Source organism: Herpailurus yagouaroundi, unplaced genomic scaffold (assembly GCF_014898765.1).
Source record: "Herpailurus yagouaroundi ecotype Mexico unplaced genomic scaffold, PumYag 188, whole genome shotgun sequence".
NCBI classification, from domain to species: Eukaryota; Metazoa; Chordata; class Mammalia; order Carnivora; family Felidae; genus Herpailurus; species Herpailurus yagouaroundi.
Window position 1 is genome coordinate 31,393,990 of NW_024412419.1, and position 22,756 is coordinate 31,416,745.

General features: G+C 36.1%; 1 protein-coding gene across 7 annotated transcripts in view; it reads left to right on the plus strand.

The window, feature by feature from the left end:
* RMDN2 (regulator of microtubule dynamics 2) overlaps window positions 1-22,756 on the plus strand; it is a 78,816-nt gene that overhangs the window by 23,413 nt on the left and 32,647 nt on the right. For 6 of the 7 annotated variants that reach the window (XM_040496544.1, XM_040496547.1, XM_040496545.1 and 3 more), the window contains 4 exons: window positions 10,286-10,460; window positions 11,592-11,694; window positions 15,608-15,668; window positions 21,615-21,690. In XM_040496544.1, the coding sequence (XP_040352478.1) occupies window positions 10,286-10,460; window positions 11,592-11,694; window positions 15,608-15,668; window positions 21,615-21,690 (415 nt within the window). Of the gene's footprint in view, window positions 1-10,285; window positions 10,461-11,591; window positions 11,695-14,916; window positions 15,046-15,607; window positions 15,669-21,614; window positions 21,691-22,756 lie in introns of those variants that run through there. The other variant, XM_040496546.1, reaches the window with a different exon arrangement.

Genomic DNA, 22,756 nt, shown 5'->3' on the forward strand with positions numbered 1-22,756 from the left:
ACTATAGATTCCCCCCTTACCACTGCTTTCACTGCATCCTGCACATTTTGGTATGTTGTGTTTTTGCTTTCTTTTGACTCCAGATATTCTCTAATTTCCCTTGTGATTTCTTCTTTGACTCATTTGTTGTTTAAGAGTGTGTTGTTTAATTTCCACTTATTTGTGGATTTTCTAGTTTTCCTTCTGCTGTTGACTTACACTTTCATTTTATTGCAATCAATAAATATGCTTTGTATGATTTTAAATCTTTTAAAATTCATTAAGACTTGTTTTGTGTAATATATGATGTACGCTGGGGAATGTTCCATGTTCACTTGAGAACAATGTATTCTTCTGTTGTTGAGTGGGCTATTCTGTATTTGTCTGTTAGGTCAAATTGTTCTATAATGATATTCATATCCTCTGTTTCCTTATTGATCTTCTATCTGGTTGTTCTATCCGTTATTGAAAGTGACATATCAAAGTCTTCTACTGTTATTATGTTGCTGTATATTTCTCCTTTCAATTCTGTCAATGTTTGCTTCATATATTTAGGACCTCTAATGTAAATATATGAAGAATATTACATATTCCTCGTGAATTGAGTCTTTTATTGAGATATAATGTCCTTCTTTGTCTCTTGTAAAGTTTTGACTTAAAGTCATTTTTGTTTGATACAGCCAACCCTGTTCTCTTTTGGTTATTATTTACATGAAGCATCTATTTCATCTTTTTACTTTCAACCCATATGTGTACTTAGTTCTAAAGTGAGTCTTTTATAGACAGCATATACTTGATCCTGGTTTTTAAAATCTTTTCTACCAGGGCACCTGGGTGGCTCAGTCGGTTGAGCATCTGACTTCAGCTCAGGTCGTGATTTCACAGTTCATGAGTTCAAGCCCCATGTCAGGCTCTGTCCTGACAGCTCAGAGCCTGGAGTCTGCTTTGGATTCTGTGTCTCCCTCTCTCTCTCTCTCTCTGCCCCTCCCCAGCTGGTGCTCTTTCTCTCTCAAAAAAAAAAAAAAAAAAAAAAAAAAAAACTTAAAAAAAAAGAAAAAATCTTTTCTACCAACCTGTGTTTTTTGATTGGAGAATTTAATCCATTTACATTTAAGTTAATTACTAATTAATTGGTAATTTAAATTAATGACCAAATAATTACTAATTTAAATTGATTAATAGAGATTAACTTACTATTGCCATTTTATTATTTGTTTTCTATATGTCTTATAGCTTTTTTAATCCTTCATTTCCTCTGTTACTACTGCCTTACTTTGCATTTACTTGAGTTTTTGCAATGACACATTTTGATTCCCTTCCCATTTCCTTTCATGTGTATTCTGTAGATATTTTCTTTGTGTTTACCACGGGCACTGCATATAATATCCTAAAGTTATAACAATCTATTTTAAACTGATGCCAACGGAACTTCAATTGCATTCAAAAGCTCTTCTCCTTGGGGTGCCTGGATGGCTCAGTCGGTTAAGTCTCTAACTTCGGCTCAGGTCATCTCATGGCTCCTGAGTTTGAGCCCTGCATTGGGCTCTGGGCTGACAGCCCAGACCCTGGAGCCTGTTTCAGATTCTGTGTCTCCCTCTCTCTCTCTCTCCCCCCACTCCCACTCGCGCTCTGTCTCTCTCTCAAAAATAAATAAAAACATTAAAAAAAAAAAACCTCTTCTCCTTTGATAGCTCCACCCCTCATTTAGTTATTGATATCACAGATTATATCTTTATATATAATGTAGCCATACAGATTTAGCATTATTTTATGCTTTTTTCTTTTAAATAATGTAAAAGAATAAAAAAGGAGTTATGAACCAAAATTATAATAAAACCAAAATTATAATAAAAAAACAAAATTATAATAAATTTATCCATGTATTTACCTTCATCAAAAACTTCATGTTTTCATATGGCTTCAAGTTGCTGCTAATGTCCTTTCATTTCAACTCGAAGGACTCACTTTAGCATTTCTTGTAGTACAGTTCTAGAGGTAAAGAACTCACTCAGCTTTTGTTTATCTGGGAATGTCTTAATTTCTCTCTTATTTTTTGAAGGTCAGTTCTGCTAGATATAGAAGTTTTGGGTGACAGTTTGTTTTTCCTTTCAGCACTTTAAATATATTATCCCACTGCCTTCAGGCCAGAAGGTTTCTGCTGAGAAATCCATTCATAATCTTATTGGAGATCCTTTATATGTGATAAGTATTTTCTTTTGCTGCTTTCAAGATTTTTAAAATTTGTCTTTAATTTTCCACAGTTTGAGGGTTTGTCTTGGTGTGGATTTCTTTGGATTTATCCTACTTGGAATTCACTGAGCTTCTTATATTTGTGTATCTATATCTTTCTTTAAATTTGGGGAGTTTTTGGCCATTATTCCACAAAATAAGCTCTGTGTCCTGTTCTCTCTTCTTCTGGTATTCTAATAATATGTATATTGGTCTGGTTTATGTTATTCTGCAGAGTTTCTTAGGCTCTGTTCGCTTTTCTTTTTTGACTTTTCAGATTCATCGATTTAAAATAATCTGTCTTCAAGTTTGCTGATACTTTATTCTGCTTGTTTGAGTATGTTGTTGATCCTCTCTAGTGAATTTTTTAAGTTACTTATTTTATTTTTTCAGCTCCAAAATTTGTTTGATTTAAAAAAAATAATTTCTAGCTCTTTGTTGATATTCTCATTTTGTTCATATATTGTTTTCCCGATTTTCTTGTGTTCTCGCTCCATGTTTTCCTTTGCCTCTTAGAGCATACTTATCACCATTGTTTTTAAAATTGTTGTCTTGTAAGTCTAAAGCCTGTATTTCTTTAGAGTCAGGTTCTGGAAATTTATTTTGTTCATTGTTTTGTTCATTTATTTTGTCCATCTTTCCCTATTTCTTTCTATGGTTCATGATCTTCTGTTGAAAATTACAAATTTGAAAAACAGCCACATAGCCTGGCCTTTGTAGATTGGCTCCATGCAGGGGAAGACCCTCGCTAATTAGCCCAGTGCAAGGGCTTACGGACTGTCAGGTCTTTTCTAGTCATTAGTTTTCCCTGGGCCTGTTTGTGTGTATTTTCCTCCTAATTATCCTATATACATGACTTTTTACATATCTATTTAATTTAATTAATTTTAATTTTATTCAATTTTGTTTAATTTTATTTTTTTGAGTGGGGGCAGAAAGAGAGAGAGAGAGAATCCCAAGCAGACTCCATACCCAGTGTGGAGCCCAACATGTGGCTTAATCTCACAACCATGAGATCATGACCTGAGCTGAAATCAAGAGTTGGACACTTAACCGACCGAGTCACCCAGGCATCCCTAGATATCTTAATTTCAGTGAGCCTTACCCCTGTTTTTAGATCTCATTGTGTTCCTCTCCCCATAATCTCTCACAAACGCACCCATGAGTTTGCAGACTCCTATAGTTCTCACATGCCATGGTGCCTGCCACTGCTTTTAGCAATCTCCAGTCTGATATCCAATGATGCCTTCGTTTCTGTCTAAGCTCTAAGGCAAGCAAAACAGAAACCAGTCTCTCAGGAAGCCATCAGACATGCCAGGACATTGCAAACAAGATCCACTCTTTTCCTCCTGTCCCAAGGGAGGAGCTGGGAATTGGACAACTTCTTCATCTATGCTGTATGATGCCAGGGAACGGTGAGGCAAGGGTGAACAAAAATGCCAGGAAGTTTCCTACCACTGCGAGTATGGCTTTTTCTTGATTTGACATTCACTCTGTTGTTCCAAATCTTTGACTAGCTTCTAAATCTCCCACAAAGCCGTTTCATTCTGCCTGTTGTTCTTCTAGTGTTTCCATGTCAGAATGAGAGCCTAGAGCTTCCTATCCACCATCTTGCTGACATCAGTCTCTCTTGGTGTGTATCTTTTGGAAAAAAAATGTTGGAGGGAATGAGGTGTTAGGTGAGGCTGAACAAAAGGAACTGATCGGGGTGCCTGATATGGGGGATGACACAGTGCTATCGCCAGGCATGTTTTTGCCTATTCTGGTGCCGCTCACTACTGATATACTTTTGTAAACACACTACTTTCTTTTCCTAGAAAATAATGTCATTTTCTCTTTAAATAGTGCAGTGATACCTTTAGAGATGCTATTGTTGCTATCAAAGCAAGTAATTGATTGTGCAGAAGAAATGAAGGTGTAGGGGAAAAGGCATAGTTCTTATTCAAATTGGGAGCAATAAATAGGGCCAGAAAAGTACATGAAATGACAAATGTTTGTAAGTAAATTCGACAGTTTAAGGTGGGACTCTCCAGACCTGCTAAAAGAAAATTCTGACATCCGATAATCTATGAACTGCCTTTCCCCAGCCTAGTCCAGATCTGAGCTCTAACCCAAAATTAGCACATGTTCAAATTTTCCCAGACCTGTTTAGATATGCCCCGTTTTAAAAATTTGCTTTTAAAACTTTCTGATAATTTTTGATAAATGCCCAGTTAGAAGTAGAAGATTACTGTCCAAAGTAGGAAAACAGTTTCCCCCACTTGAGTGTTTCTAAATGTTAGAAGAGACTAACTAGGCTAGAGACTAGCCTAGATGTTCTCTTTTGTTTTATTGGCCAGTTTGTCTATTGCTATGCCATTACCACGTTGACTTCTTATAGTTTTATCCTTTATACTACAGCACTGATGGCTGTTATTTAAAAGTGTCTTTGCTCTTCTTGTACTTGCCCTTCCATATTGATTTTAGAGTCAGGTAAGTTCCATAGGGAAAAAAAAAAACATTGTGGTTTTGACTGGAATTGCATTAAAGTGTAGTTAAATTTGGGGCTATGTGAAATTGGTTCAATGTTAAGTTTTCCTATCCATGGTATCTTTTTCTAATTATTTAGATATTCTTAAGGTCACCAAATAGTATTTTTATAATTTTCTATTGAAAAGTAAAAACAAAAACCAATGTGGAATTTTACCCTAGGTACCATGTATTTTTCCTGCTATTGTAAATATTATAATTTATGAAGTTACATTCTCTAACTTGTTTTATTGATATAAGAACATGATTGATTTTCAAAAATTGATCATAAATGTTGATTAGCTTTGTGTAATTTTTCTTCTAGAGTTTTTTCTATTGAATAAACTCCAAACTTCTGTTTCTTCTTTCCCAATTCTTATAATTTTTATTTGTTTTCTTTTAATGTGCTAACGGGACCTGCAGTACATTGATGATTAGAAGCAACAATATTGAACGTCCTTTTCTATTTCTTATTTTAAGGAGAATGCTTCTAATGTTTCATCATTAAGTGTGAAGTGTATTATAGTTATCGGCATATAACCTTTACTGTGTTCAGAAGACCCCTTCTATTCCTTATTTATGGGTTTGGTATTCCTTTGTCCTAACATGGTATTATTGCATTTATTGAAAAAAAAGTTTCGGTAACCACTGAAATGATCATGCAGTTTTTCTAATTCTACTTGTTGTGCTAGAGAGATGTTTTAATATTAAGCTACGCTTGTAATTCCTGGGAGAAATCCAGTTTGGTTATGATGCATTCTTTCACGTTTGTTGCAGTTTTTGGTTGATATTTGTGATGTCTCTGATACCTTTGGTTGATATTTTTACATCTGTATTTATGTGTGGAATTGGTCTATAATTTTCATTTCTTACACTATCTTTGTTTGATTTTGGTGTCAGTTTTATCAGCTTCAAAAAAGGAGCTAAGAGGTTTTCCCTCTTTTTGAATTCCTTGCAAGAATTTGAATAAATCTAATTCTTTGGATATTTGATAGAATTCCCCTTAAGGGAAATTGATTCTCTCTCTCCCTATCTCTCTTTCTCTCTCAATCTGTGGTGTGTGTGTGTTGAAATAGATTTTGGTTTAATTTATTTAATGGCTATAGGACTATTCATGTTTTTGTTTTTTCTTATAAAAATAAAGTCCTTATTGAGTATATTACTCATATACTATAAAATTCACCCTTTTAAAGTGTATAATTTGGTGGGAGTTAGTTTATTCACAGAGTTATATAGCCATCACCACTCTCTAATTTCCAAACAGTTTCATTATTCAAAAGAAAACCCTGTACTGTGTATCCATTCATTCTCTCCTTATCCTCAGGCCTTGTCAACTATTATTCTACCTTCTGTTTCCATGGTTTTGCTTATCTTGTACATTTCATAAAATGGAATCATAATAATACGTGGCCTTTCACTAAGTAATGTGTTCAAGGGCTGTTATGTCATATCATACAATAGTACTTCATTCCTTTGTATTACCAAATAATATTTCATCATTTATTCATTTTGTTTACCCTTTCATCTGATGATGGGTATTTGGGTTGTTTTCATTTTTTGGCCATTACGAATTAAGTTTCTATGTACATTCCTATACAGGTTTTTGTGTGGACATATGTTTTCAGCTCTCTTGGATGTGTACTTAGGAGTGTAATTGCTGAGTCATATGGTAACTCCATGTTAAATATTTTGAGGAACTACTGAATTGTTTTTCCAAACTTGATGCGGGTGCATTTTACAGCCCCATTGGCAGTGTAGGAGAGTTCCAGTTTTTCCATATTCTTATCAACAGTTGTGATTGTCGTTTTTATTTTAGCCATCCTAGAAGCTATGAAGTGATATTTCACTGTGGTTTCGATTTTCGTTTCCCTAGTGACTAAAGATATTGAGCATCTCTGTGTGTTCATTGGCCATTTGTTATCATCTTTTGATGAAATATCTGTTAAATCCTTTTTCCATTTTTAAGGTCAGTTATTTTTTTTATACAACTCTTTTTATTATTGAGTTGTAAGGTTTCTTTATGTATTCTCTATGTAGGTCCCTTATCAGATATATGATTTGTAAGTATTTTCTTCCATTTTGTGAATTATCTTTTCATTTTCTTGATGAAAAAAATTGCTTTGAAGCACAAATTTTAAGTTTTGATAAAATCTATTTTGTTTATTTTTTCTTTTGTCACCTGTGCTTATAATGTCATATCTGTGAAATCATTGCCTAGTCTATGGTCACAACTATTTGCTCCTGTGTTCTCTTCTAAGTGTTTTATAGTTTTAGCTCTTACATTTAGACTTTTGATCCATTTTCAGTTAATGTTTATATATGGTGCGAGGTATAGGTTCAACTTCATTCTTCTGCATATGGATATCTATTTGTCCCAGTACCATTTGTTGAAAATAAAATTGTTTCCTCCACTGAGTTGTCTTGGTACTCTTGCCAAAACAAATTGCTCATAATAAACATAAGGGTTTATTTCTGGACCCTTAATTCTTAATAGGCCCTTAATCTCTATTCCATGTCTATCAGCCTTCTGACAGTACTATCTTGATTGCTATGACTTGATAGTAAATTTTGAAAATTGCAAGTGTGAATTCTCTGACTTTGCTCTTGTTTTACAAAATTCTTTTGGCCATATTAGGTCCCTTGCATTTCCATATGAAATTTAGGATCAGCTTGCTCATTTCTGGGGGAAAATGTTACCAGCTGAGATTTAGTAGAAACTGCTTTGAATCTGTAGGTAAATTTGGGGAGTGCTGCCATCATAATAATACTAAATCTTCTGATTCATGAGCATGAGATTTCTTTTCATGCATTTAGATCGTATTCTTTAATTTCAACAATTTTTATAGTTTACAGTGTACAAGTCTTGCACATTTTTTGTTAAATGCAATCCTAAGAATTTTATTCTTTTTAATAATATTGTCAGTGAAATTGTTTTCATTTTTGGATTGTTCATTGCTAGATTTACAGAAATACAATTGACTTTTATAAGTTGATCTTCTATCTTGTAACCTTACTGAACTTGTTTATTAGTTCTAATAACTTTTTGTGGATTCATTAGGATTTTATATGAATGAGATGATGATTGGAGCTGTGAACTGTTTTAATTTAAAAAAAATTTTTTTAATGTTTATTTTTGAGAGAGAGAGAGAGAGAGAGAGAGAGAGACAGAGCACAAGTGGGGGAGGGGCAGAGAGGGGGAGACACAGAATCTGAAGCAGGCTCCAAGCTCCGAGTTGTCAGCACAGAGCCTGACGCGGGGCTCAAACCCACAAGCTCACGTGAGCCAAAGTCTGACGCTTAACTGACTGAGCCACATCGATTATTTTTAAATACTAGGATTTTCTCTCCTACCTTTTAGTGGTGATTTCTAACTTAGTTGCATTGTGAACAGGGAATGTGGTCTACACAATAGATTATTATCATTTGTCGCTTGCTTCATGGCCCTCTGTACGTGGCTGTTTTCATAAATATTCCATATATACTGGAAGAGACATTGTTTTCCAGGGGTTCTGTGTCTAGTTCTAGTATCTTGATTGTATTTAAGCTAGTTCATACAGTGTTTAAATTGTATCCTTACTTTCTCTCACACTTTATCAATTACTTAGAACCTTACGTTACAAATCTCCCATTCTGATAGTGGATTCAGTTTCTCCTTGTATGTGTTAATTTGTGTTTTCTATGTATCTGAGACTTGTGTTTGTAGATGCATAGAAGTCTAAAACTGCTCGCTCTTTATCATAAATTGAACATTTTTAGTGTTTTGTGTCCCTCTTTAGATTTAAAGCTTTTTGCTCTAAAGAGTATTATGCCCGATATTCAACTAATTACACCTTTTGGTTATTATTTTCTTCTTATACCTCAGGTGCGTAGAATTGGACTAAAACTACTTTTAGCTCTTACAAACTCTCATGACTGGTCCATGCATGTGCCACTTTTATTCATTTAGTTAGTTATTATAAATAATGTGAAAGCATCCATGAAACCACGTCCTAAAACAAAAGATAGGATGTAGACAGTAGTCCTCATCAAACATTTGGCTCCCCTGCCTCCCCTTACCTGAAGATAACTATTATCGTGAATCTATAATGTATATTGTTCATTCCTTCTTTTTAATACATCATTTTATTGCATCCATGTGTATATTAAAACACATTTAATTTTGATTGTTTTTATGGAAAGGGGATTGTGTTGTATATAATTTTAAGAGCTTTTTTTTCCACTTAATATAAATTTGTTAAGATTCCTTCATATTGGGGCACCTGATGGCTCAGATAGTTAAGTGTTTGTCTCTTGATTTTGGCTCAGGTCATGATCTCATGGTTTGCAAGATCAAGCCCTGCGTTGGGCTCTGGGTTGATAGCACAGAACCTGCTTGGGATTCTCTGTCTCCTTCTCTCTCTGCTCCTCACTGCGCGTGCATGCACACACTCTTTCTCTCTCTCTTTCCAAATAAATAAATAAACATTAAAAAAAAAGATTCCTTCATAATTTTGCACATCACTGTGTTTCTTTCATTTTGACTATTTGTGTAATATTCATCCACTCTTTGATGGGCATTTAGTTTGTTTCCTGGTGTTTGCTATTTGAAAGTACTGCTCTTTTTATTATACATCTCTTTCTGCACGTAGGCAAGAGACCTGGGTTACTGGGTCCTAGCGTATGTGAAAGTTCAGTATTAAAAGAGAATTCCAAAGTGTTTTCCTGAGGGTTTCACCAATTTACACTTCATCAGATCCTGTGGATTGACTTCCTCCCCAGCATTTGGTATTGTCAGATTTTTTACCTTTTATCAACAAAATGAGCTTAAAGCAATATCTCTTTGTGGTCTTTGCTAGTATTTCTCTAATTTGCTGAACATTGAACATCTTTTCTTATGTTTATTGACTATATGTATTTTCTCATTTGGGAAAGCCTATTTATATCTCTCAAGCATATTTCTGTTGAGTTCACTGAGTTTTTATTATTGAATTTTAGGAAAGTATTTATGTGTTCTTGATATCCGTGTTCTCCAGTTGTGTTGCAAAACTATCCATTCCTGGTTTTTATTTTGCATTTTTATATTTTTTAAAGTGTCTTTTGATTAGCAACAGTTTTTCATTTTAATAGAGTCAAACTGATTAATCATGTGTAATTAATAATCATTTATAATTAATGCTTTCATATTCTGGTGAAGAAAATTTTTTTGCTCCAAAGACTAAAGGGTATTCACCTATACTCTCTACTTAGAGTTTAAAAAATTATTTTTAACATTTAATTCCTTATATCATCCAGATTTGTTTTTATATTATATGATAGAAATTCAATTTCATTGTTTTTTTATAGGAGTAGCCATTGGCCCCCCCCCCCCCCCCCGGTCAATCCCTTAATTTCCCACTGATCTCACCTGCCAACTCTGTCATGTACCACATTTCCATATATGTATGGATCCACTTCTGGCCTTTGTTTTATTCCATCAGTCACTCATCTGTTCCTGTACTAATAGCATATTGTCTTGCATTTTAAAAGGATCACTCTGGCTATTATAACTTTCAAGAGAGTTGATCAGTATTTATTATTTCTGCAATTTTAGGTATATTACAGCTAATACTGACACAGAAGAACAGAGTTTTCCTGTCCCTAAGGCATTTAACACACACATAGAGGAATTAAATTTAGATGTCCTTCTTCAGAAGGTTGATAATTTACGTATGAATGAATCTAGCAAGATGGAGAGTTTTGAACTACTTTGTGACCACAAAGAAAAGGTAAGAGATGTGAGATAATAGCATCTGTATGATTTTAATTTTTATTTAATCTGCTATCCCATTTATGTTATGACCGTAACAATTGGGTTAGTTTACCCAAGCCAAATTGGTTGATGCAAAATTTTTCTATAATCTAAACTAAACTTTAAAAAAGTAAATCTAAGAGTTTATTATGCTCTAAGATCATGAATATGAGAACCAGAGATATGATTATACAGTTTTATTTTTATTTGATATTTATTAGTTTGTTGTATTTAATACATACTCTGTAAGATAAAGAATAAGACATACTCCTCTTGGGGCAGGAAAAACACATTTTAAGTTTTCTGTCTTGTAGTTATTAATGTAATAGCTATCAGTACAGTATTTCAGTCCATTTCTACTAATGGTCGTTTTTCAATGTTTAACATTGGGCTGAATTGGGAAAGCCCATCCTTCCCACTACAACCACCAAAAAAAAGAAAAAGAAAAAGAGAAAAAGAAAGAAGGAGAAAGAGAAAGAGAGGAAGGAAGGAAGGAAGGAAGGAAGGAAGGAAGGAAGGAAGGAAGGAAAAAAGAAAGGACAGATGTAAGAAGAGGTTCTCAATAGCCCAGTGAGCAATGAATCTTTCTTTCCCGTGAGCAATTTAAATCCTTTGTCTGAGGCTTCAGCAACTCTAAACAGATTGTTTAAAAGTTTTTAAATCTCCAGCATTATGATTCTATTTTTAGGTAATATAGGTTAAAAATGTGACTGCTCTTTCGAGTATATGTGATCTCTAATGCTCACTGAGACATCATATTGAAGGTAGGTAACTTAGAAATGAGAAGAAGATATTACCACCAGGGAAAACTTACAAATTCTGGTACCTATCAATTCTCTCTTCCATGTTGGTGTAGAGGTAGAGTCTGGATAACATTCATTATTTTTGAGATCCAAATGTAACCCTATTAAATCACTTTTTGTAGCCTGAATATTTGAATTTAAAATTCAAATTGTATGCACAATTTCATTGTATGCACGTGACTAGATTCAGTCATCTATAAATACCAGTTCATCTGCCTAATTTTTTAAAAGTTACAGTGGAAAACTGTATAGTTTCATCAAGTGACTGAGTTAATCTAATGTATAGTGCTATTTTTTCTTTTCAGTTTAGAGATGAAATAGAGTTTATTTGGAGGTTTGCTCGCGCTTATGGAGACATGTATGAGCTATCTACGAATGCACAAGAAAAGAAACATTATGCTAATATTGGTAAGTATTTTATAAAGACTGATTATTCTCAAGTGACAATTGTTATCTATAATAACCCATCAATGAATTTTAATTAAAGCCAAATTATCTTAGCTAAAACCAATATATTTAATCTATTTTATATATCCTAGTACTGGAAAATACATGTAGTCTAAGGCCAGAAATTTTTTTCAGGACTAAGGTATATATTCTTTAAAAATATTTGAGTATACTAAAATAGACAGCTGAAAAACTCAAATTTCAGATACTAAGTTTATGACAGAAAGACAATTAGGTAATATTTGAGGAACAGTAAGAGGCAGAGGATAGGTATCTCCAGCACAATTAAAAAAACCTTCCTTGACTCCTATAAGGGAGAACTTCAGGTGCCACAAAGAAATAACTACTTAAACTTCAATGCCTTTTTTTCTTTTAAATGTTTTATTTATTTTTGAGACAGAGAGAGACAGAGCGTGAGCAGGGGAGGGGCAGAGAGAGAGGGAGACACAGAATCTAAAGCAGGCTCCAGGCTCCGAGCTGTCAGCACAGAGCCCTGCGCGGGCTCAAACTCAAAACCGCGAGATCATGACCTGAGCTGAGGTTGGTCGCTCAACCGACTGAGCCACTCAGGAGCCCCGTGTTTTGTTTTGTTTTTTCAAAATTTATCTCAATAAAACAAGATTAGTCTTGAGTTGATCATTGTTTAAGCTGACCGATCCAGTACATGATGGTTCATGATACTGTCCTCTACCATTTTATGCATATTTTTTGAAATTTTCCCTAATAACAACAGCGTGTAACAACATAGTAATAGCCAGAATGTCAAAGCTTTTATACATATCTATTTCTGTCACTTAATATCAAAACTCTTTCTTGCAAAAAGCCCATTAGCTGCCAATTCTCTGAGCTTCGGGGCAATAATCTGACATCAGACTTCTTCAATTTCTTCTTTCATTCTAAACTTTTCTCTTCTCTAAGCTTTCTTTCTTTAAGTTAGCATGAGGAAGAAACAACACAAAAATAATGATACTACACATCTCATTCCACGGTAGTTCCCTGTCTTTTTTATTTCCAAGAAGGAAATATTTCCAAACTCCTTGTAACTATATTCCTTCCACTTGTAGATTTCCTTGCCACATTATTCATCATCAGCTTTGTGGGGCAGTTTTTCTGTAGTGATCCATCTTGCAGGCCATACACAAAATCGAATTCTAGAGAAGAGGTTTGTTAACTCTAGGGTAAATAAAAATTTAACCAAAGAGAAAAAACTGATTTATTTTCATATCTCCTGAGAAAATCACAGTCTCGCTATGTAAACTGCTAAAGTAAGAAAGACTTTTTATTGCCTGTAAGCTCCTGCCCTACCCTGGGCATCAGGGGTCCTCCTGTGTGTGATAGGAGGTAGAAATGAGAGCAAAATCACATTTTCTCAGACTGTAGACAAGCTTATGGCTTTGGGGAGGGGGGAGCAGTATCATTGAAATAACCATATATTATAAAGAAACAAACAGAAATACGTTGTGAGTAGAGGAGAATGCAAGGTGTTAAAAGAGTAATCACAGAAAGGATATGATGGCAGCGGCTGGGGGTTGATGCAGGGAAGTCTTTACTGTGAAAGTAAGAGTTTCACTTAGGTGAAATCACTTGGAATCTCTATTTTTAAACGGCGTAGAAGTTTAATTGAGTTCATGGAAGAGGTGGTAAAAATGGAAAAAGAAATAGGCGGGAAGAAATCTGGGGACAAAAATGGAGATTGGAATAGGATGTATCTTAAAAAATGAGAAACCTTTATAGTGTCAAGACAAATGAGTAAAAGCCTACGATGTATTCTACTCATTCACGTATTGAAATATATTAAAAATAATTCTTTTTTTTTTCTATCCATTTAGGAAATATTTATTTGAAATTACTGTGTCCGGGAGTGATGTTAAAATGAGGGGTAGAGGGAGGGAGAGAAGGAAGAGAGGAGGGAGGTAAATGTGATTAAGTTGGTGCCATGCTAAGGAACTTGCTAGATAGATCAACATGGAGACAGCCCAATATACTTCAGTGTTCGGGTAGTGAGTGCTTAGGAAAGGTGATAACAGTGTGTGAGAGCTGAGACCAGCGTTGGGGGACACTGGAACTCAGTGTGCGGGAGGAGGAAGTGGTGACTCGTTTTCCCCATAATAGCATATTTAAAATTGTTACCCCAAGGCATGATTTGATCACTGGAGAGCACAGAATTCCTTCATAAAACTCAGGATGGGGTATAGCATTACACAGTGTGTCATATAAGTACTCTGATCATAATTTGTATTCCAAGTAAACTATGAATCTTTTTTTATTGTTTTTTATTTTTCAACGTTTATTTATTTTTGGGACAGAGAGAGACAGAGCATGAACGGGGGAGGGGCAGAGAGAGAGGGAGACACAGAATCGGAAACAGGCTCCAGGCTCTGAGCCATCAGCCCAGAGCCTGACGCGGGGCTCGAACTCACGGACTGTGAGATCGTGACCTGGCTGAAGTCGGACGCTTAACCGACTGCGCCACCCAGGCGCCCCAACTATGAATCTTATATCTAAAGGAACATTATTATAATTTCCAGAATTAAGTGATCGATCCATGTGCCTCAAATAGATCACAAAGTACCATTTTGTAAGTGGAACAGCTTTCCTTTCAGACTTCAGCTACATAAACGAGGCTGCAAAACCAGCCTGCGTATGACCGACCCAGCTTCCTTTTGTATTCTCAGGGTTATGGACTCTCCTCTATTTTAGGCTGGTGGTTGTACATCAAAAGCTATTTTTGTTCATTTGGCAAAGTAGCTACATGCTGATTTCATTTTTAACGTTTGTACATTTAAAGCTGTGTTTTTCAATTGTTTATTTAAAAATCACTCTTTGAATATAGGTCTACAATGTAATGTCAGTATTAAAACACTTCACTTTTTAATTTTTTCCACTTTAGGTAGATTTATACATGAGATATTTCCCTTAATGAATAGAGCTGTAAAATATAGAAGTGTCCCACCTTAACAAATTAACAGAATGGTTTTAGAATTAAGGATCCTTATTATAAAGATTACATCATCCACTTAACTTAGAAGAGCATTTTGCAGATCCCTGGATATTCTCTTCAAGGCAACAGCAACAACAAAATGGAGCAGGATAAAGGGAGATGGTATAAAACAAAGCAGCCCCTTTTAGAGAAGGATTTTCAGAATGTTGTCCAGTTTCATTGCGAGCATTTTAGTTTTTCAGGCCGCTAGACAAACCTCTATCCAAAGTAATTATGACATTACGAAAAGTTACTTCTAAAACTAAGTGGAATGATTTGGCAGGGTGATTTATGTGTCGAGCCTGTTCGTTTTTGTGCACGATTAGGTAAGCACTTCTCTGGGAAGCCTTCCCTTTGGATGGAATTCTCTCTACATCTCAACACTCTGTTCTCTAACATGCTCTCTCTGTTTTTCATCTCACTTTTGGTTTTTACACGCAATTTGTTTGCTTAATATACCTGCTTTCTACTGAAATGTGAACCCTTGGAAGTCAAAAACTGTGTCCTAATTTGACTTTTTATTCCCAGAGATTATGATACGACACTCAGAAGGCATACAGTAAATGTCGGTCAATTATAGAACGATTTTTATTAATGCTTTTAAATAATGATTGGATGACTTTTCTTGCACTTGGTTACATCGCCTTAGTCCAGTGAGCTTAAAACCTGAGCATTCATCAGAATCTCTACAGGCTAGTTAAAACAGATTGCTGAGCCCCAGACTTTGTTATAGGGTAAGTCTCTCTTTTAGCCAAAAATCTGCTTTTCTGTAAGTGATGCTTCTGGTCTTAGGAGCATATTTTAGGAACCACTGACTTAATTCAGTAATCTACCCCCCCCTCCTCCCCACCGACTCATGTGAAGGTACTAAATGCAAGTACATTTTTCTTTCAGGGAAGACATTGGGGGAAAAAGCTATTACTAGAGCGCCCATGAATGGGCATTGTCATCTGTGGTAAGTACATAGAACTTACACAGTCTTTTAGAATTCTCATATGCCTCTATATAAGTTACGATCGATTTTTAAGATATTATTGACCCTTTAACCTGTCAGTCACATTCACTGAAAAATATATTCAATAGATAGCAGAGTAACTATTCTTAGTCTCATGTATTTTACAATATGTATATTTTAAATTTTTTTTCAACGTTTTTTATTTATTTTTGGGACAGAGAGAGACAGAGCATGAACGGGGGAGGGGCAGAGAGAGAGGGAGACACAGAATCGGAAACAGGCTCCAGGCTCTGAGCCATCAGCCCAGAGCCCGACGCGGGGCTCGAACCCACGGACCGCGAGATCGTGACCTGGCTGAAGTCGGATGCTTAACCGACTGTGCCACCCAGGCGCCCCAATATGTATATTTTAAATATATTCAAGGCAAACTTTCATCGAAGATTTCATAAGTGAATCTACCAAGTGCAGCCCCTTCGAACATGATAAATTCTAATTAAGTGTGATTTAACATTTTATTTGAAAACAAATATTAAAGTGATATCATGCTTCTAAATGAAATGTGGAAAGAACGCTTCACAGGATAAAAGCATATCGCTCATTTTTTATACCTTAATGAGCTTGTGTATACTAATACTACAGGTCAAAGAGAAGTCGTGTATAATATAAGAAAGCTCAAACAAAGGGAATTTAATTCGTTGGATGGGTGTAGCTGACTACCCTTGGGGAAACAAATATATTCTTGAATATGTTTTATTTTGGATCCTTTGTTTGTTTAGAATTATAAAACACAAATAAGAAGACATATATTGTTTTTAATTAACACTTTCTAGTTGCATTTTTACAACATTTTTTAGTTCTTTGCGGCAATACAGGTAGTTCAGGTGCTAGAAAGATAACAGTAATAAATTAATTTATGACCCTTCTCTCAGACCTCGGTTTCCAGAAATCCACCCCTCTTCGGAATTATTTTATTCTCCTGGAACACTTTGAGGCAGAAATGGCTCCCTTTCTGCAGGTCTGCATTTGCCCCACAGGGCATTGGTTTCACTCCACCAACTCTCAAGTGCAAACCTGTTTATTTACTCTGCCACCAGCAGGGGGAGCTCCACTCACACTGTCCTCTTCAAGCCTCTGTGGTTAGGAGTCAAGGACATTTTCTATGTCCCTGGAGGGACACAGGCCAAAATAAAAATAGATCTTTTGACCTGCTCTCCCTTTGCCTAAGAGGAGGTGCAAGCTTGCCCCGGCCCCCTCCACAAGGGGAAAGCCACAGGACTGTGGAAGCCACAGTCCCCAGAACAGTTCTATCCATAGGAGCCCTCACTCCTCCACCTCCCGCCAGGAGAAAGGTACTTTTGCAGTTAGCGTCTTGGTACATATCTTTAGGGTCATTTTCCCAATGTATGAGGGTATTATTTCTATAACCAAATTTACCTTCTCATCTAATTTGCACATTAATATTAATAAATTAACATATGTATGCCTTAAAGTACTTCCTTTCTTCCACTTTTAGTGGTAACTATAATGAATTTGTACTGATCAAGCCACGCTCTCTTTATGTCCTCTGATATTGGGAGGGTTTGGAAGCTAATTGGCCAGATTTAGAGGCAGAAAAAGGACCCAAGCCCTCCTCTTAACTCTGATCTGCTTCTCCCCCCATAAGTTTGTCATAAATGACAAACTTTGGCCAGGCCAACCGCCTATTTTTATAAATAGTTTTACTGGCTCACAGCCCCGTCTGTGCATTTGTGCACAGCTGTGAAGTTCAGTAGTTGCAACCTTGACTCTCTGACCCGAAGCCTAAAATGTTTGCTACCTGGCCCTGCAGCACAACTTTGCACATCCATGACTGAAAGGACTATGTGATGGCTTATAAGCTTCAGTTTGAAATACAAGATGCAGTCTTCAGGAATAATTATCCGAAAGGATTCACATTGAGGGGATGGTTGAAAAACAAATAGCATCTTAAGACTTGTTTTCCATCTTCATTTCTTCCAGAAAGCTTCAAAACTTTAAGTCTTCATAAAGCTGTCCACAAAAATGTTATTTTTGTTGAACCAGCCCAAAATACTTCTAGGATCAAGAGAGTAAAGTCGCTGTGGCTTTGTAGTTTGTCAGCCCCGTAGGCTTGACCATAATTACAAATAATATCTTACATATTTGTTGTGCTCTACTGTTCACAAATTGTATCCACATGGCTTACAGCACGTGATTTACAGAACAACCTGTTTCCGTTTTAGGGGTTAGGGTGAGCAAGGTAGTGTATGGGGGAGGTGTGTGGGGGGGGGATAGGTTGTTAGTGAGCAAGGGTCACACAGTAAGTAGAAAAGCAAACACCAGATCTTTTATTCGTATACACTCGGTATTCTATTACATTATTCTTCCTCTGCTTTCTCACGGCATAAATAGCATTTGTGCTGAATCAGAAGTACCGCAGGGAGAGTAATGGAGTTATTTTAGTAGTTGTTGACACAGGAATGTTTGTCACTTATTAAAGATATATTCCGTATCAATGCCAAGACAATACAGAATTTTTGTCAAAGCACGTATGGTGAGAATGACCTCTAGATGGAGGTAAAAGACCATATTGCGAATTAACATTCTTCAGCGTTCCCATCAACATGAGATGGTTTGTGAGATAAGATTTCAAATTACATTTTTAAAGGTGAACAATATACAAGAACAACAACATACACGCGCGCGCGCGCACACACACACACACACACACACACACAGGTGGAACTGATTGCCAGAAAAGAAATGATGATCCTTTGGGAAAAAAGTGGTCAGGTGAACTTTGAATTTATGATATCCAGAAAGATAAATAATATTTTAGACTGTAAAGAAAAAAACTTCAAAACAGATTGGGAAATGCGTAAGACTGTAGGACAGATTATTATAAGGGAAATGTGCGTGTTTCATGCAATGGTATTCATAAGTCATAGTTTTTGTTTTTCCTTTTTCTCCTCGCGCAGAGTCAGTTGGAGAGAATGTGCTGAGACAGCACTATTAATGCCTCGAGGTGTGCATTACATCAACCTGATGCTGATGTTCAGAAAATAGATGATTGATCCTAGATCAGTGAACACAGATTCTTTTCTTTTGCTTCCAGTACAAATGTTTCGTTCTATAAATCTCTGGTTGAGAAAGTTCATATAGATCCAACAGATTTTTCTACAAATGTGACATGATTTGTTTTTTTAATTTTTCTGCCAGTGTAGAGAGTAGGGAAATTGAACTAGTATATGTGAATTTAAGCAAGGCAGTGAGGTCAGTTTACTTACCACATTCTTGTGGACAAGATATCGAAATGTGGGCAGGCCTCTGGGTTACCCATATTGAGAGAAGGGTTTAAGCCAGTTGTTCAACAGAGTAACTGTTGGCAACATCACTATCAACCTGGAGACGATTCCAGGATTCCACGTCTGTATCTTAGACACTAGTGTGTTCCATAATTTTGTCAGTGGATGAAGATAGAATAAGTATGTAATAAAAGTTGCAAGTAACACAAAATTATGAGGAACAGAGTGTATGATGGGTGACAAGAGTAATTCAAATGACTTTCACATTAAAAACAAAAGATTTGCAAAAATTACATATCAATCTTGTCTGACAGTATTAGTACAGTTGTGATAAATGTACTATAGTAACGTAAGATGTATACAGTAGAGAAAACTGAGTATCGGTAGATGGGAACTCTCTCTACCATCTTTGCAACTTTTCTATACATTTCAAGCCATTTTAAAATAAAAGCTTATTGGGGCACGTGGGTGGTTCAGTCGATTAAGTGTCAGACTTTTGGTTTAGGGTGTAATCTCACAGTTCGTGAGTTCGAGTCCCACATCAGGCTCTGTGCTGACAGCTCAGAACCTGGAGCCTGCTTTGGATTCCATGTCTCCCTCTCTCTCTACCCCTTGCCCTCTCTCTCTCTCTCTCTCTCTCTCTCAAAATGAAAGAAACATTAAAAATTTTTTTTAAATAAATAAAAGCTTATTTTTTTAAATAAAGTGACCTAAGGTTTTAAATACAAATAATGCCCACAACAGAAATGGGGGAATTTGGGGATGTAGCTGTGTGGAAATTTGCTCCACTTTCTGGAACTCCCTTGGAGGAATGATAAAGTAGAACAACAGAGAGAATTTCAGAAGAACATGGTCAGACCGGAGGTGACAGTAACGGTTTTCCAGGGGAACGCACGAGTCCAGTAATCATCTATTCCTACAAACTCAATCTCTGGTGGGTGGTGAGAGGTATGTGTCAGGCAATGTGATGGTAGAATTTGTGAATAGTAACATCTCCTAATCTGGTTAAGTTCTCAGGTCACTTTTGATAGGTTGATTTAGTCATCATTCTTGTTTCTACTGTTGCAGATTTGGTTGACTGTATAGAAACTGAAAATTAAGAGGTCAAAAAAGTCATAACTGACTTTTTTTATTGTTTGTCATAAGTTGTGCGAATTGTGGGGTTTTTGTGCTCAGGAATGGTCTCACTGTTCCAAATTAAGAAAATTGTTCACTTTTGGGATGAGCACTGGGTGTTGTATGGAAACCAATTTGACAATAAATTTCATATATAAATTAAAAAAAAAAACCAAACAAAAAACAAAAAAATAAAATAAAAAAAAAAAAGAAAATTGTTCACTTCATTTTTGTACTTGAAAGTTATGCTTATCCACAGAAATGGTCAAGATAAATACCCAAAGTGACATCTTTTATTTCAGTTATCATAATGCAAGTAACAATTAATACCTACTCTTGAAAGATTTAGGTAAATGAATATTTTGCACAGACAGAAACCCTCTGAATATGAAAAGTAATATATCCCCAGGTTTTGGAGTGAGCAAATTGCTAAACAAATATGGCACCCAACTTATTTCAAATAATTATTGATGTAACTTTTGTATTCCCAGTGGGAAAAAAAAGTAATTCATGGGATGCCATATTCTCGTATGCAGTGTTTCCAAGGAAGGATCGAAGGTCATGGGGAATTTTTTGGAAAAGCGTATTCATGGGGCGTCTAGGTGGCTCAGATGGTTGAGCGTCCAACTCTTGATTTTGGCTCAGGTCACGATCTCACGGTTTTTGTCATTGAGCCCCACGTCAGCCTCTGTGCTGATAGTGCAGAGCCTGCTTGGGATTCTGTCTCTCCTCCCTCTCTGCCCCTCCCCCTACTTTCACTCTCTTTCTCTCTCTCTCTCTCTTTCTCAAAATAAATAAACAAATTTTTAAAAAAATTTCAAGAAAAAGAAAAGTGGAGGTGCCTGGGTGGCTCAGTGGGTTGAGCATCTGACCCTTGATTTCAGCTCAGGTCATGATCTCCTGGTCTGTGAGTTCGAGCCCTGTGTTGGGGTTTATGCTGACAGTGCAGAGCCTGCTTGGGATTCTCTTTCTCCCTGTCTCTCTGCCCCTACACCCCCCCCCGCAAAAATACATAAATAAACTTTAAAAAAAAAAAGTGTATTTTGAAAATACCTTTGACTTTGTTTGTTTTAGTCATGATACTTATTTTTGTTTTCAAATGATATCAAGGGAGGCCGTGACATTTTTATTTTTAATTCTATTAAGGAAGAACAGGGATATGATGACACAATATATTTTTTCAATTTATCACTGTTATGACTAGACTTTTTCTGAGAGCCTCTTTGTGACTTTGATGCTGATGATGGTGATAGAAGCAGCTAATATTTCTTGAAACTCACTGTGTGCCACGTAGTATTCTAAGCAATTACACGTTTTAGGTACCTTGCCCTTGTGGCACACATATGAGGTAGACGGTGTGAGTATAGCCTCATGTTAATGTCAAGTATTTATTATTTTTAGGGCCCTTGTATCTGTCTGAATCCTTTCATCAAATATTAATGAACGCTTTAGAGATATTCTTAAAATGTTTATTTGGTATATTTGATTACAAAGTTGACGCACTGTCCACTGTTTTTATCCTTTTCAGGTATGCAGTCTTGTGTGGCTATGTGTCCGAGTTTGAGGGCTTACAAAATAAAATCAACTATGGACATCGCTTCAAGGTATTTCTTGATATTAAAGATATTTTAATGTAGCTGTGTGTTCCATTAAAAGGCATAAATCAAATTATTTAATAAATGGATCTCTCACGGTGTGTGGGTGGCTCAGTCACTTAAGCGTCCAACTCTTGATTTTGGCTCAGGTCATAATCTATTGGTCATGGAATTGAGCCCATGACAGGCTCCATGCTGGGTGTGGGGCCTGCTTCAGATTCTTTCTCTCCCTCTACCCCTCCCCTGCTCATGCTCTCTCTCTCTCTCTCTCTCTCTCTCTCTCCCCCTCTCGCTCTCACTGTCTCTCAAAAAAAAAGTTATAAAACCCAAACTAATCTCAATCTCAAGAAGTTTATCTTTTTAATTTTTATTTTATTTTTTCAGTGTTTATATATTTATTTTGAGAGAGAGAGAGAACATGTGCGAGAAGGGGAGAGGGGCAAAGCGAGAGGGAGAGAGAGAATCCCAAGCAGGCTCCACGCTGTCAGCAAAGAGTCCAAGGTAGGGCTCCAACACACGAACTGTGAGATCATGACCTGAGTCAAAATCAAGAGTCAGATGCTTAACTGCGTGAGCCACTCAGGTGTCCCTATCTTTTTTATCTAAATGAAGTGACAATCTTTAAACAGTACTGTGCCAAAAAAATGAAACCTATTTGAGTGATTGAAGATTATTATTCTAGATCTTGAAAGAACTTACATAGTAGATGAGTATTATTTTTTCAAAGACAGGATTAGTCTTTTGGTGATGAGTTCACCAACATCAGAAACATGATCTGGACTAATTAGTTAACATTACTTGCATATTGACTTGGTGGAAGGAATAGAATCCAATCTGGGACTTAAACTTACCATGATAAATGAATAAAATACTTGCATATTGATTTGGTGGGGGGAATAGAATCCAATCTAGGACTTCAACATACCGTGATAAATGAATAAAATAAGTAATATACGTGTAAATCATTTGTAATGTGCCTGTGGCTTTGATAGCTCAATAAATGAGCTAAGAAGTTTCTTTGTTTTCCAGCTCCCTATACCCATTTTAATAATGTCAGGGGAATAGCTTCCTCCAC